This window comes from Theropithecus gelada, chromosome 8 (genome assembly GCF_003255815.1).
Source record: "Theropithecus gelada isolate Dixy chromosome 8, Tgel_1.0, whole genome shotgun sequence".
NCBI classification, from domain to species: Eukaryota; Metazoa; Chordata; class Mammalia; order Primates; family Cercopithecidae; genus Theropithecus; species Theropithecus gelada.
The window spans coordinates 121841551-121858883 of NC_037676.1; the positions used below are offsets into that span (position 1 = coordinate 121841551).

At 41.9% G+C, this 17333-nt stretch overlaps 1 protein-coding gene across 1 annotated transcript in view; it reads right to left on the minus strand.

The window, feature by feature from the left end:
• Positions 1–16948, minus strand: part of ENPP2 (ectonucleotide pyrophosphatase/phosphodiesterase 2) — a 118190-nt gene extending 101242 nt beyond the window's left edge. The window contains exon 1 of the mRNA XM_025393769.1: positions 16638–16948. Coding sequence (XP_025249554.1) covers positions 16638–16658 — 21 coding nt within the window. The 5' untranslated portion in view covers positions 16659–16948. The remainder of the gene's footprint in view (positions 1–16637) is intronic.
• Positions 16949–17333: the final 385 nt, after the last annotated feature.

Below are 17333 nucleotides of genomic sequence, written 5' to 3' on the forward strand. Positions count from 1 at the left end.
TGGTTAGTCTGTGGTCGAGAAATGATTTAAACCCAGTCTGCATGGTTCAAAGTCCATGATTTTTACACCATACCATGCCTCCTCTATTGAGTTTGTTCTACTGGAAATTCTTGTTACTAAATTGAAAGTTTCTCAAGAACAGAGATTTCATCTCCATCATCTCCCGAAAGTTCTACAACATCTGGCTTAGAAAGTGTTGAACTTTGTATGTCGAAGTCTGCAATTCTAATTTCCAGATCTTCTCATCGTCCCTTAGCCGTGGGTTGCAGCACGTAATTAGCAGTGCAGTCAACGTGACTTTTGAACACCAGAGTGCTAAAGGACTTTCAAAGTTCAGGATGCAATGGCACCATGCTAGCATCAGCCTAACCTCTCCGAAATACCCGCATTCCCAACCAGGCTTGTGACCTGGACAGACATGTGTGCCTCTTTATTAGACTTGTGTTTGTCTAGGAATGAAAGGAATCAACAAGTGGGATGTACATGCCCTGCATTTCAATGAGAGCTGTCATCCTATGGCGTGAAGGGAGCATTGTGATGAATTGGAAGAGTGTGTGGACTCTTGCTGTCTTGCCCCAACCACAGGCTAACAATGCTTTTCTCAGCATTCCTCAGCATTGGTGCTCACAGCTGCACAATAGGATTTTGCCTTGTGCATTTACACACACAAAGCGGCTACGCCATAGTAAATGATTAGAATGGGTGAATGAATGATTTTTTGTCTTGTTGCTGTTCAAGTTCCTTCACGGCAACACAATACAGTTACATATAGATGCTTGGAGAGCAAGTTTAACGTTTTTGTTAAGATTTAGTGAAACGTAGACAGTTTTTAAAATAATAACATATAATATTGATTATGTGTTTACTATGTGCCAGGCATTGTTTTAAATACTTTACATTTCTTTTTTCAAAAATTGTATTTCAGATTCAGGGAGTCCATGTGCTTGTTTGTTATATGGATATTGCATGTATAATGGTAGAGACTGGGGCTTCTGTTTTTGTTGTTTTTTTAAACAGCTGTGTCACGCAAGCTGGAGTGCAGTGGTGCAATCATAGCTCACTTCAGCCTCAAACTTCTGGGCTCAAGGGATCCTCCTGCCTTAGCCTTCTGAGTAGCTAGGTCTACAGACATGTGCCACCATGGCAGCTAATTTTTTAATTTTTTGTAGAGAAGAGGTTTCACTGTGTTGCCCGGGCTAAAAGCAGACAGTTCCTAGAGTCAGGCACATCTAGGTTCAAACTTCAGCACTGCCACTTTACTATCTGGTTAAGTTTGGAAAATGTAACTCCTCCTATTTCTCCACCCCTGTTTTCACTGGATCCTTTGTTCTCAGCTCAGACAGAGACCTTCCCTGACCACCTTGTCCCCTCCCATTCATCCTTCTCTCCCCTATGCTTATGCCCTGAGCACTTACCCAACTCCTGACATTGTCCACCCCCGACCATAGGACTATGAGTTCCACCAGTGTAGATGCCAAGTCTATGTCCCTCCCGTTAAGTCCCCAGATCCCAGCACTGTCCCTGGCACATAGGGATGTTCAACTAACATTGGTTGAATGATTTGACAAAGGAAGAGAATGCTGAAGAAAGGGGAAGGAAAATATAACTGGAGTTTGGAGGTTTGAGGCAGAGGAGAAAAGGGATCAGGCAACTGTCCTGCAGCTTTGTCCTCTGTCAATGGCAGCAGGGTTGCTGGGCCCTTCTACCTCCATCCCTCCCCAACCTGGGCACCCAAGACCAGACTTCTTGACTGGGCACAGTGGCTCACACCTGTAGTCCCAGCACTTCGGTAAGCCAAGGCAGGCAGATTGCTTGAGGCCAGGAGTTCAAGACCAGCCTGGGCAACATGGAAAAACCCCATCTCTACAAAAAAACACAAAAATTAGCTAGATGTGGTAGTGTGCACCTGTAATCCCAGCTACTCAGGAGGCTGAGACATGAGAATTGCTTGAACCTAGGAAAGGGAGATTGCAGAGAGCTGAGATGGTGCCACTGCACCCCAGCCTGGGCTACAGGGCAAGACTCTGTCTCAATTTAAAAAAAAAAAAAAACAGAGTTCTCAAGAATTTTCTCACTTCCTAGTGCGGTACTAATCCCCAACCCTAGAATAAATAACACCATTTTCTTACCCCCTTTCCAAGGCACCCAAAACGTGCTGGAAAAATTGCAAACCCCTGCTGATGTTATCCACACACATTCATGCATTCATGATGCTTCACTTCAGCAAAGCCTCCAGGCTTCCCTGCCAGGACGTTGACTACATCATATCATCTATCCATTGACTAGTTCATGGACAACGTCTCAAGCCTTCCATTCCCATCCCTTTCAGGGAACGACTTTATCTCCTAATCTCGTCAGACGATCAAGGCCATTCTAATATGCTTAACAAACCACACACAGATTTTATTCCTAGTGATTCCATAAGAAAATATGCTTCAAAGGATGAAGGATATCGGTGAAAAAACTGATAGCTTTTCTTGCTTTTGCCTAAGGATCAAATTGAGGCGTTTCTGAGGAAAATTGCTTGTCTTGTATTATTTAAGAAGGCCATTCTCTGGCAGCTCTGACTACATTTTTAATCAATCTGGAGCCACTGGGAATAGATATTGGAACTATAAATATCAGGGGTAACAATAATAAGAGGTTCAGGGTCCAGGAATCACTGGATAAACATCTTATCTCACCACAGGCCTTTTCAAGGCAACCCTGACTGGCCAAGGGACTAAGAAATGTGGTCAGGCCAAAGTATAAGTATAAACATAAATATTGAGAAACTGAAAAAGTATCTCTCCTAGCTATCTTCTGAAAAGGAGGGGCCACTGTGCTCTAGAAACTTCCTGATGGAAATGTTCTAACAACCAGCCACAGGAGATGCTTTGGTTGACAACCTTTCCACGCTCTTTGTTTTCATTTCCATAGGCTCCCTACTTTGAAAAAATAGTTATTTGAAATTAAAATAACAAATGTCTTGTGGACCACATGTTAAGTGCTTTTATAATTTCTTTTCAGACGTGATCTCATTTAAACCTGGCAACAATCACGCAAATAGGTACTATCATTATCTGTAATTTATAGGGGTAGAGGCTGAAATACAGAGGAATGAATTGGGGGAGCTGGGATGTAAACAGTGTGGCCCCAGAGCCTGAGAACTTCACCACTACACTATACCATCTGTCTTGTCTTTGAAAAGGACAGTATTTAACAAGAAGTCACAAATCAGTTTCCCCTTCGTTTATCAATTTAGGACAAAGGTAACAAACAACCAGCCCCTCTTGGGTTAGCTTCTGAGCAGAAGCTTTGGAATTCAAACAGATCTTGGTTTGAATTCTAAGAACTGTGAGACCTTTCTCAAGTTTCAGCTTTCCATTTGTTTCATTCTAGAAATAAGAATAACAGTACTGCTTCAAAGAGAGTTTTGAGCAGTTGTAGGCAAAGTTTCTGTAAAGGGCGAGAAAAACATTTTAGGTCTTGTGTACCATACAGCAATCTCTGTCACAACGACTCAACTTGCTGTTGTAGCGTGAAAGTGGTCACGAACTGTACGGAAACAAATGGGGTAGCTACGTTCCATTAAAATTTTATTTACACAAACAGAAGGCAGCTGCACAACAAAGGAAACCGTGAACAGAGTGAGGAGACAACCTACGGAAATATTCACAGAAAATATTTATAAGCCATCCATCTGATAAGGGGCTAAGATCCAAAATATACAATAGGAAGAAAACAACCTGATATAAAGATGAAGCTGGAAACCATCATCCTTAGCAAACTACCACAGGAACAGAAAACCAAACACCGCATGTTCTCACTCATAAGTGGGAGTTGAACAATGAGAACACATGGACACAGGGAGGGGAACATGACATACCAGGGATCATAGGGGGCTGAGGGACAAGGGGAGGGAGAGCATTAGGACATATACCTAATGCTTGTGGGGCTTAAAACCTAGATGACGGGTTGACAGTGCTGCAAACCACCATGACACATGTATACCTATGTAACAAACCTGCACATTCAGCACATGTATCCCAGAACTTAAAGTAAAATAAAAAATAATGAATGAAGAACCTGAACAGACATTTCTCAAAAGAAGATACACAAAAGGCCAACAGGTACAGGAAAGGTGCTCAACATCACTAATCATCAGGGAAATGCAAAGCAAAACCACAATGAAATATCACCTCGGACCTGTTAGAATAGCTGCGATCAAAAACATAAAAGACAGTAAGTGTTGGCTAGGGTGTGGAGAAAAGGAAACCCTTGTGCACTGTTCGTGGAATTGTAAATCAGTGCAATCATTAAGTAAAACAGTGTAGGGACTTCTCAAACCATTAAAAATAGAACTGCCATATGATCTAGCAATCCCACTACCAGGTGTATGTTCAAAGGAAATGAAATCAGCACATTGAAGAGATATCTGCTCTCCTATGTTCATTGCCGCATTATTCACGATACCCAAAATATGGAATCAACTTAAGTGTCCATCAGCAGATGAACTGATAAAGAAAATGTGGTATATATACACAATGGAATACGATGCAGCCCTAAACAAGAATGAGAGCCTGTCATTTGCAACAATCTGGATGAATCTGGAGGACATTATGCTTAATGAAATAAGCCAGGCACAGAAAGACAAATACCACATGATTGCATTTATATGTGGAATCTAAAAAAAATCAAACTTACACAAGCAGAGAATAGGACAGTGGTTACAGAGGCTAGGGGTGGGAGAAATGGGAAGGTGGTGGTCAAAGGGATAAAGTTTTAGTTAGAAAAGATACTTATTCCTCCAGGAGGAATAGGTTCTGGAGATCTGTTATACAGCATGGTGACTAAGGCATAATAATGTTTTATATACTTGAAAATTGCTAAGGGAACAGATAAACATTCTCATCACCAATGATAAGGATGTGAGGTGATAAACCAATGTTAATTAGTTTTAAATGTATACATTCACCAGTGTATACGTGTATCAAAACATCACATTGTATCTCATGCATACGATTTGTCAATTAAATAATAAAGCAAATTGCATAGATATATAAACAAATAATTTTATTTAGAATCTAGACCAATGGGTTTCAAAGTGTGATCCCAAACCAGTCAAAATAGCATTACCTGGGAACTAGTTAGAAATGTAAATCCTCTGGCCACACCAGACCTACTGGATCAGAAACTTTAGGGGTGGGGCTCAGCAGCAGGTGTTCAAACAAGCCCTCCAGGTGACTCTGATGCAGCTGAAATTTGAGATTGATCTACATATTTCTATTTCTAATAGTGCCCTTTCCTAAGACTGTTTTTGTGAACCAGCTTTTTCTTTTCACTCTCTTTTGCTTTGCAAGTGTGAAATAAAACTTTGACACGTGCTGGAGAAAACAACAAAAACAGGCAGGACAATATCTGGCCTGCAGGCCATAGTTAACCAACCCCTGATTTTGAGCATTGCAAGAGATAACATATGGGCTTTGCATGATCCCTAGAATACAAGTCACTGAAAATGGGTAGTATAGGCCAGGCATGGTGCCTCACACCTGTAATCCCAGGACTTTGAGAGGCCAAGGCGGGAGGATCACTTGAGGTCAGGACTTCGAGATCAGCCTGGCCAACATCGTGAAACCCTGTCTCTACCAAACATATTTTTTTTTAAAAATTGTCGAGGTGTGGTGGCACACACCTGTAATCCCAGCTGCTCAGGGGGCTGAGGCAGGAGAATCACTTGAATCTGGGAGTTAGAGGTTCCAGTGAGATGCGATTGCGCCGCTGTACTCCAGCCTATGCAACAGAGTGAGAGACTCTGTCAAAAAAAAAAAAAAAAAGAAAGAAAATAGAAAGAAAGAAAGAAAGGGCGGGGGAAGGGAAGAGAGGGGAGGGGAGGGAAGGGAAGGGAAGAGAAGGGGAGGGGAGGGGAAAAAGGAAAAGAAAAAAAGAAAAAGAAAAAGAAAAGAAAACGGGTAGTATAATTGTTGTGGTTCCCACATGAGATAAGCAGTGCTTTTTCAAGTTAGGTCAAAAAAAAAAAAAAAAAATTCCCAACCAAACTCAAGGAAATTTAACACATTGTCAATAACCTCTGGAGTCTTACTTGGGTACATGCATAATTTTCATAGACTTTTAAAATATTGAAGAATTATTAACACTCCACCCACAAAATTGTCTTACAGATAGAGTTGCCAGATACAATACTTTTTTAGTATTTTCAATATTGGGGATGTATTTATCCTAAAACAGTATACATTGTTTATCTGAAATTGAAATTTAACTGGGGCATCCTGGGATTTTGTTGTTTTTGTCTTTTTTGAGTTTTGCTAAATCTAACAACCCTACCTATAGATCTCTTAGAGTTTCACCATCTGGGAACCACTGGTTTTATTGCATAACAGGGATAACCTAAGATAAGCAATATCTTGTTCTTTCAGGGAGGAAAAGAATTGCATTCTTATGGAATTATCCCCAAGGTTAAAAACTAATAACTCCCCTGTGTAGAAGCCACTGAAACATTCTGAGACATCCCCGCGCTCTACACTCACGGATGCCAAGAACAAGCTTAGATCACCCAAGGAAAAAGTACAATAATCTTGCATTTGTTCCTACTGATTAAAGTCGAGCAGCTTCCAGGAAAATGTAGGCGTCCCTTGCACCACTATGTTGAATTAATATCTGAACAGTATTAATGATGGAAAAACTCAAATATATCCAACATATCCAAAGTTTTGCAGTTGGATTTGTGGGTAATCAAACTGTGTACTGAGAAAGCCTATTTTGTCAGTAAACAAAGCTCCAAAGTGGAGACGAAATATTCTTTGCAAGTAAACACAGGGGCCTAAATCAAGGATTCCTGGTAAATATTTGATAATGATGACGCAGGCACACTAGGTGCCTTCAGGCTTCAGATATATTCCAACAAGAAGGCTTATAACATCATTCTCACGAAAGTTATAAAAATGGGGAAATGTGGCTCAGCATGCTACAATCTATGTCTTTTCAAACTTCGGAGAAGGAAGATGATATTTGACATGTCCATGAAGATGAATGCATTGAGTTTTACTTAAAAGAGCACAGTATTTACCATCAGAAGACCCATGTTTGAGTTTCCGCACTACCACTTCCAAGCTGTGCAGCCTTGAAAAATGCACTTAGTCTCTCTGAACTTCTGTTTTCTCTCTCTAAAACAGAGAGGAAGAGAATTCCCATCTCACACGCTTTGGTCAGGGTCAAGGAGATAATAGAAATGAAAATGCTTTGCAAGCTGTGAAACTGCAAAGCACTGTCCCGATCATTTCTATGAAGAAGAGCAAACTCTCCGGTGACTGGGTGACTGGAAAGTGAAATAATGTTGTACTGAGTGTTACCAGCTGAAACCATGCTAAGGACATTACGCTTTCAAGAAATGTGTGTTAGTTAGCTCAGGCTGCCATATTAGAAAGTAGCGGGTGGCTTAAACAATGAAATGTATCAGCCGGGCTCAGTAGCTCACACCTGCTATCCCAGCACTGTGGGAGAAAGAGGTAGGCGGATCACGTGAGGTCAGAGTTCGAGACAAACATGGCCAACATGGTAAAACTCCATCTCTACTAAAAATACAAAAATTAGCCGGGTGTGGTGGAACATGCCTGTAGTCCCAGCTACTTGGGAGGCTGAGGCAGGAGAATCGCTTAAGTCTAGAAGGTGGAGGTTGCAGTGAGTCAAAACAAAAACAAAACAACAACAACAAAAGGCAATAAAACACATCATCTCACATTCTGGAGATGAGAAGTCTGAGATCAAGGTGTCGGTCGGTAGGGTTGGTTTCTTCCGAGGCTTCACTCCCTGGCTTGTTCATGGCCATCTATTCCCTGTGTCTGCTCCTGTGTCTAAATCTCTCCTTTGTATACAGACATCAGTCATATTGGGTTAGGACCCATCCTCATGACCTCCTTTAATCTAAATACCGTTCTGAAGACTCTGTCTCTAAATAAGGTCACCTTCTAAGGAACTGGGGATTATGACTTCAACATTTGCATTGCGAGAGGATACAATTCGACCCATAACAACATCTTTCATCTATTCTATTAAAAAGCGGTCAAAGGGGTTCAGAGTGTGTCCCAAAGTCTGCTTCTCCTCAGATAAAAACATTCCACTCTACAATGGACACCTTCTGCTTTAAGATGATAAATTATTTACTTTGGAATAAGGATTCAGTCTGTAATACCTTCTCCAAACACCAAAACACTAGGCAGTGCCCCTCTTTTCACGAAAATATCTTTATTCTGTAGCAAACATGTCACTTTCCCTTATATTTAGCTTATGAACAAAATTATGTCTCACACTGATACAAAAACACTGAAGTCTGTAGATTTCAGACTCAATTTTCTGTTCAAGACATTTACTTATCAGTTTTCAATCCCTCCTGTACTAAGCCTACAGATTGTTGACACATTTCCAAATCAGACAAGGTACCTTCATTAACTTACAGGACTAATAAGTATATACACACATATAAAAATCTCATATATAATCGATATATGTAACATAAAATAAAAATGATGTTTTTAAAAGCAAAGTTAGCCCTTTTTGTTTTTAACTCATGCTTTCTTAGCGACTCAGTAGCCTTCTTTCCATCAATAATTGTCTTGCCATCTTAGGAAAATATGAATGTCCCAGACCAAATGGATGCATGAATGTTTCTCTTGGGCATTGGTCATTATAGTTCTTTTTGCAACATCAAAAATGTGGAAATAGCCTGATATCGAGCAGGAGTTTGCCAGACAAATCATGAGGCAGCTACATCTAGAATACAAGGCACCCATTGAAGATTATGTTTTTGAAAAATATATAACAGCATGGGGCGATATTCATGGTATGCTGTTAAAGACAAGCAGGTTACAGAAGGCTATGGACAATTCCAATTTTAAGACTACATACACATAAAAGAATATAGAAGGGATATTCATTAATGAGCTAATATGCTTATCTCTAAATAGTGAGATTGTAGATAATTTTTGTTTCTTTTTTGTACTTTCCTTTTTTGATTTTTTTTCCCACAAAATGCATGCATCACTCATATAATGAAAATATGACCTTTTTTAATAAATGAAAATTTCCCTCTGAAAGTTTATTGCTTCAAACAAAGCACCATTCATTCCAATGGGTTACTGTATTTTTGAAAGATCTTAGTACCTTACTTCTAGGAGATGATAACATAGGGAAAGGGCTCAAAAAAGTTTAAAAATAATTATATATTCAGCAATATAATGCAACCTATCACATTATAAAAAGACAATTTAAAAAGAAAAAAGACTGGGCATGGTGGCTCACACCTGTCATCCTAGCACTTTGGGAGGCTGAGGCGGGCGGATCACCTGAGGTCAGGAGTTCAAGACCAGCCTGACCAACATGGAGAAATCCTGTCTCTACTAAAAATACAAAATTAGCCAGGCATGGTGGCACATGCCTGTAATCCCAACTACTTGGGAGGCTGAGGCAGGAGAATTGCTTGAACCCAGGAGGCGGAGGCTGTGATGAGCCGAGATCAGGCCATTGCAATTGCATTCCAGCCTGGACAACAAGAGCAAAACTGTCTTTAAAAAAAAAAAAGCGCTTAATGAAGGACTTACCTTTTGATTTAGATTAGGACTTAATGAAAATGAATATTTTCCAGGAGGTACATAGACAATGGAGAGGAAGGGTATTCCTGACACAGGAAATGGCATAAGTAAACCGACTTGTAGTAAAATGCCTGGTCTACTCTGAGAGTAACAAATAGTTTAGTATGAGTAGTTCATGGGAGTTCTAAAAGAATGTCAGTGGTCGAGGGAGGAAAATCAAGTTATAGAGCTGGATGGTCATAAAATTTATTGTTCAAACTAAGATCTCTTCAAGCATGAAAAAAGTTGTTGTTAATAGATGCAGGAAACAAAAGCATACACTAGGACCGTACCAGGAAACCAGGACATATGGCCACCTAACAAAGGACTGGATCCCAGGACACCTTAAATGCCAAGCTCAGATATGTGAACTTTATACACAGAATCTTGAAATCCTAGGGTTGAAAAGAAATGTCAATGCCCTCCAGCCTGGTTAACCATATTCCTGCCTCTCCAACTTTTCCAAGAATTGCTATCAAGCCTCTGTTTAAATTTCTCTGTGACAAAGAACTCGTTGCCTTGGGATGCCTGTTAGAAAAATTTTTATTGTATTGAGCTGAAATGTATCTCCTTGTGTCTCTTATTCATTTGGTTCATTCATTCATTCATCCTGCCCTCTCAAAGACAAACACAATGATTATCTCCCTTCCACATTAGAGGGAAAGACAGACATTGTGACCCTCTAAATCTTCTCTTTTACAGGTTAAATGTCCTGCACCCACCCTTCCTACAGCATTCCTGCAGTCTGTCACCATACTCTTATAACTCCTAATTAGCTTTTGAATTCATCCACTCTTGTCACCTTCCCTGCTGCCCTTTTGTTTAGGGCCACCGTCTTTTCTTGCTTATATGACACAGCGCCTCCTAAGTGGTCTCTCTCTTACCAGCCATCCTTCCAACTCATTGTTCACATTGCAGCAAGATTGATCTTTCCAAGACCCCAAACCAATTGTGACACTGCCCTGCTTACAAACTCCATGGGCTCCCCATTTTCGTAAAGATCAACTACAGCTTCAAGAAGGACAGTGTCATGTCATTCTGGCCTCAGCCACCATTCCAGTCTCATTTCTCTCATCCCCTCCCCTCTCTTGCATTCCTTCTTTAGTCCCTTGCACAGCCCACTGAAGGTACTGACACCTCTGCTTGCAGCCCTCTTCCCTCCATCACCTTCACCCTCATCTGTACTCAGCCTTTGGGTCTCAATGTAGACATCACTTCCTATAGAATGTTTACCCTGGTCCCATTAAGTCTAGATTAAATATCCCTTCTCAGGTGGTCTCATGGGGAACCTAAGCTTCCCCTATCAAAGCAAGTAGAATATTGAATTAAAGTCACCTGGTTCCTCATCGAACACCTCTGCTCCGTTGTAAATACCATGAGAGCAGGTCTTCTTCAGCACTGTTGTCTTCAACATCTAGCAGAGTGGTTGACACATAGTAGGTGCTCAGATAATAATAGACAATACAGTTGCTAATAAATTTATGTTTGGCACCCAGAACTAGATACGATTGTTCTGAATATGTTCTAAACAATACAGAGTACAATGACTATCGTGTCTCATGTTCTATACTCTAGACCTCTTTTTCTTTCTTTCTTTTTTTTTTTTTTTTTTTTTTGAGACAGAGTCTCACTCTGTCACCCAAGCTAGAGTGCAGTGATGCAACCTCAGTTCACTGCACCCTCCACCTCTCCTGCCTCAGCCTCCCGAGTACCTGGGACTACAGGCACCTGCCACCACGCCCAGCTAATTTTTGTATTTTTAGCAGAGACAGGGTTTCACCATGTTGGCCAGGATGGTCTCCATCTCTTGCCCTCGTGATCCACCCGCCTCCGCCTCCCAAAGTGCTGGGATTACAGGCATGAGCCACCGCACCTGGTCTCTAGACCTCTTTTAATACGACAAAACTCTGTTTTAAAAGAAACATATCATTACTGATTTTATTATCAGTTTAAATCTCTAAACCTTAACTATATGAAACTGCCACTTCTCTCTAACTTTCTGTCTCTTCCTCTCTCTGTCTCTTCCTTTCTCAATCTCCCTTTCCCTCTCCCTCTCCTTGCTATCCCCTCTGTCATACACATACAGACATACCTAATAATTTGCAATTGACTTTTGGGATCCATGTACAAGACTTTTTATATCCCTCTCTGCACACATACCCCAAAAGTTAAAAGTCAAAACAGATTATAACTTATTGATAACTTTTGGACTCCTAATCCTTATGTCTTTTCTCTTAACAAATGGGAGCCTTATATTATGCCTTTATAGATATCAGTGATGCTGAATAAACACGAATGAAGACAGAGCCCAGTAGCATGCCACTAAAGACATTCACATGTCAATCCATAGTTTAATCAGCTCTCCTTTAACAAATGCATTCAACCAGTCATTAATCCAATCCATATGCACTTTTCTTTTTATTATTATTATTATTATACTATAAGTTCTAGGGTACATGTGCACAACGTGCAGGTTTGTTACTTATGTATACATGTGCCATGCTGGTGTGCTGCACCCATTAACTTGTCATTCACATTAGGTATATCTCATAATGTTACCCCTCCCCACTCCCCCCACTCCACGACAGGCCCTGGTGTGTGATATTCCCTGCCCTGTGTCCAAGTGATCTCATTCTTCAATTCCCACCTATGAGTGAGAACACGCGGTGTTAGGTTTTTTGTCCTTGCGATAGTTTGCTGAGAATGATGGTTTCCAGCTTCATCCATGTCCCTGCAAAGGACATGAACTCATCCTTTTTATGGCTGCATAGTATTCCATGGTGTATATGTGTCACATTTTCTTAATCCAGTCTATCATTGATAGACTGATAACATTTGGGTTGGTTCCAAGTCTTTGCTATTGTGACATATGCACTTTTCTAATCCAGAAGAAGATGACAGAATCTGTGCCTTCCTGAAATCAATGTTGTCAACTGATTACAGTTTATTGAGTATAACCATGTTCCAGGTGTATTCACATACTTTATTTTAGTTAAATCTTCCAGTACCTATTATTCTTTTTTAATAGATAATAAAACCATCTCTCAGAAAATTACACAAGTAGCAAGTGCCAGAACAGGGATGTGGGCCCAGGTCCTGTGACTCCAAGTTCATGGTCATTAGCACACATGATATTGGGATTATCTCAAAAAAGAAAACATGCATAATTTGATTTATGCTGGCTCCACTATTCGCCACCTACTTCACTCTCCCAAATATCTGTGGAATTAATTAATTCCTTTGATTAGAGATTCCTAACCGGAGGTTCATTACAACTCAAAGGAGTCTCAGAGTTGACTTGTAATGAACCCACTGAAAGTTCATACAAAGTGCAATATGTGGTGTATCCTGCATTTTTTTCTACTTAGTGTATGAATACACTAAGTAGTGTGTATCTATATCGGAAAAGGACCTTCTCAAACAGTTTGAGAACAACTTCAAGTTTAAATAACTCCCTATCAAAGTTAATCACCATTCACCTTTCTGTCTGAAGGTTTAGATTGCACGCATCTCTTTCTTTAGGAAATCAAAACTGCATTTACTTATCTCTAGCATCCCAAATTCTCCATCACTTTCTAAAGAGTTTTTAGAGGGCTTGCCCACTGGCCCATTCTGAGGTCCTGGATGCCTTCTCTGGATCAAGCTTATCAAAGGACTCTTAGAAGCCCACCTATCTAGGCCTTTAGTGTCCTTGTCCCAAGCCAGGTTCCAGCCTAAAGAAGACTCCTTTGCCTTCACAAAGTCAACAGAGCCAAAACTGCAAGAGGCCTTTCTTGCAGCTCTTCCTTGGGGAAGGTTAGGATAGCTGCAATAGCAATAGGAGAAGCCCACCCGTTGAGATGTGAATTAGAGAGGGAACTGATAGACCCAGAGACTCGAGACATTATTCTCAAATATCCAGAAAGTCTAAACCCTTCCATTGCTAAATAAGTAGAAAACTATGTTTTCCCTGATAATCATACTTAATCTTTATTCCTTAGCATATTATAGATGATAATTTCCTGAAAGCTTCTGTATCTCTGTCATCTAATTCAATGCTTAAACATAAATAGTCATTCACAAAAATTGCACAGAAATTCATTGAGCATCCGAGCTAGGTCTAAGCACTAACTGTAATGATACTAAGACAAAAAGAGTTGATCCTTAAGGACTGGTGTGGGATGGACAAGTAAATAGATAGTTATAATAAAGAATGGTAAGTGCTCTGATCCACAGGAACAAAGGAAGCTCTGGGAGAACAAGAGGGGCCCACGTAACCCATTGGGAACGATGATCTGCATAGTTTCCAAGAGAAAGGGGCTTTCAGCTGGGTCTAAATAAAAATAGAGGTTAGACACAGACCTCATAGATGTACAGAAAGAAAGTCTTATTTAATAAATAGTTTAACATCCCTAAATTCATATATGATATGGACAAAATGTATATAAAATGTACAAAAATGGTGCATAAAATCTGGAGGAGTGAGTAGTAAGATATAAAAATGAAGAGGAACGTAAAAGGCAAGTTGTGGAGAACGTGTATCCACCAAAATTATTCTTGAAAGAAAATAAAAATGGGAATCTGCTGAAGACTTTTCAAAAAAGAACTGCATGATCCTATTACATTTTAGACTGCTGAAGACTTTTCAAAAAAGAACTGCATGATCCTATTACATTTTAGACTGCTGAAGACTTTTCAAAAAAGAACTGCATGATCCTATTACATTTTAGAAAGATCATTTGACACAGTCTGGGCACGGTGGCTCACGCCTGTAATCCTAGCACTTTGGGAGGCCGAGGTGGGTGAATCACTTGAGGTCAAGAGTTCGAAACCAGCCTGGCCAACATGGTGAAACCCCATCTCTACTAAAAATGCAAAAAAAAAAAAAAAAGAAAAAGAAAAAGAAAAAAAAATTTACCCGGGCATGGTGGCAGGCACCTGTAATCCCAGCTACTTGGGAGGCTGAGGCAGGAGAATTGCTTGAATCTGGGAAGTGGAGGTTGTAGTGAGCTGAGGTGGCACCACTGTGCTCCAGTCTGGGCAACAGAGCAAGACTCTATCTCAAAAAATAAGAAAGAAAGATCATTTGACACAGTGTGGAGACAAAATGTAGGTATGCGCTGGGCAAGACTGACCCCAAATGAGACTAATGGGAAGTTGTGGCCAGAATGGAATTTGAGGGAATACTGGCCATAACTATAACAGTGGTGGGGGAGGTGGAGACACGAGTATGTGTATGAATTATACTCAGCAATGAGTGTAGACAGGGCTTGGTGATGATTGTCATGAATGAAAGGTAAGAAGTCACCTAGGGTGATTCTGGTGTGTCTGACTTGGACAACTTGAGAAATGCCATTTAAGCAGTGGCAAAGAGAAGAGGAAGAGCAGGCCTGGGAGAAGAAGGGAGAAGACAGATCCAGGTCCTAACTCTCTGATGTTAAGGTGCTCTATGGGACATCAAAGTAGAGACTGGAATTTTAGGGGAAAGATTAGGCTAGGTTTGGGAGACATCATGTATGTGTAGTGGTTGAAGCCATTGGAGTGAATGAGATTATCCAGAGAGACTGCAGGATGAGAAGCGAAGAGAGTCAAGAAGAAAGAGCAGTGAACACGAACATTTATGAAGTGAAGCCCTTTAAGTATTAAATTGTAACTCAAAAGGTCAGAAGGGAGCCAGGGAGGAAAGAGATTGCAGCATCCAGGACATAGTCAAAAACAGAGAGGAAAGGACCAATAGTTCAAAATGACACAGAGGCTGTGTGTGTACGTGGGGGTGGGGGGGAGTTGAAAATGCTCTATGGTTTTGCTACAAGGAGGTCTTTGGTGGCCTTGCCAAAGGTTGGCCCTCAGAGGTGAGGGTGGATGCCAGGTGACTGGGTGTGAAGGAGCAAAAGGGTAGTGAGGACAAGGAGACAGCAAATGCCACCCACTCTTTCAAGGAGTTTAGTGGGAAGAGGAGCAGAAACCTGAGGTGACAGCCAGAGGTGACCACTGCAGGGGAAACCAGAAGTTCCATTAAATACCTGATGAGCAGAAGTGCAGAAACCCTCCCGTGCTCCGTGGAACTGGGTAAGTGACAAATACATAAGCAATACCATAACTGGGTTCCCTCTCCATCCTGCTGGGCACTACAGCGGCTTTTGTTTCCATTCCCCCTATCAGTGAGAAGTGGCTCGTGCTTCACTTGTTAAAACGAAACAAGAGTGTGGAAGCTCAGCAATCGCTGGAACCCTTTGACCCCCGCTCCGCACCTGAAGACCGGCTGTGCCCGCTGCCCCTGCGGACGCTCCCCAGTGTTCGCCCTTGGAGATTTCCAAGTCCTGATCAAAAGCACCCATAATCAGTTGAAACCCAGGGCTCCCTCTAGTCTTATCCAAAATTAGCCAGATCCTTTTGAAAGGCTTGTTCAAAAAGAAGAGGACAAAGAGCCAAGAGACTGGCTGTGCCGAATTGTGCACGTCAAGTAACATCTTTGTGGAGCCTGCGAGGGGCGCGTTGTGGGGAAGGGGCTCCCTCCTTCAGGGAGATGATTCTGTTTCCTGGAGGCAAGTGTGGGAGTCCAGAGGACCTTACTAAACATATTGTTTTAAAAATCCCCGTCCTTCTTGCCAAGCCACTGTCCCACAGGTAATAAACAAGAAGCCCGGCCGTCTCGCCGCCCAGGAGGACAGAGCTCGCTGTGCCCTGCAGCTGGTAAGGCTGAGGGTCGCCCGCTTGCACAGTGTGGAGCCGTGGTGAACCGAGAGTCCTCCACAGTCCCCCTCTGCAAGTCGGACCGGCTCGCCTTCCAGAAACCAGAGACAAACTCGATATTTACAAACTCATTCTCTGGCAACGAAAACTCGAAATGAGTTGAGCTCCGCATTTGCGCGCCTGCAAATTGCTCCAGCTGAGTGCACTGGAACGCAGCCCAACAGGGACCGTTTTCCGGCAAACCTGGAGGCCCTTTGCAAGGTTTCTCTGCTTGACAGAATGGCAGCTGTGACCCGGGAGCCCAAGCAATGGAGGACGGGTAGAGAGAGGCGCATACCGTACCCGATCGGCGTGGCGGGTCATGCTGCGGGAGTCTCGGCGCCTGTTCCTGCCCGGGCGCTGCGGACTCGGCCTGGGTTGCAGCCCCGCGACCTGGGAGCTGTGCTCTGGACGGCTGCTGCGGACTGCTCTTGTTTGCACTGGGCCGTTTGCTTTTGGGATTTCTCCAATGCAGATGTAGTCAGGGGGCCGCTGTCCCGAGGGACAATGATTCCATTGGAAGCTGGCCTTTGACAAGACACACACATGACCTTTGACTAAAATGGCTTTGGGGAAGGAAAGTGTCGGGAGGCTGAAGACGGGGGCCGTCGTGCACATTCTCACCCCCGACAGTGCCTAAGTTAATTTTTCATCTTTCAAGGAGAACCTCTGTGAGGTCTGGGTTGCCATTTCTCTTTCATTCTGTAGGATTCAGTCTCTTGTTTCCAAAAGGATTTCGCTGCAGAAGTTTCCTCCTGTGTTGTTAATGCATTCCCTGAACTAGCATTTCCAGGTCAAACAGGGGCAGGCCTGTGTTGTATACGTTCCTCTGACACTCTGGAAAATATCACCACCATTTTTTTTTTTTCTAAAACACGCTACAGTTTACAAAGGGCTTTTCACAATCATGCTGTCATTTGGCCTCCCAAACAATGCGGGGGAGGCTCTCCTACTACTGCCATTTCACACATAAAGAATTAGAAGCTCAGAAAAATATTT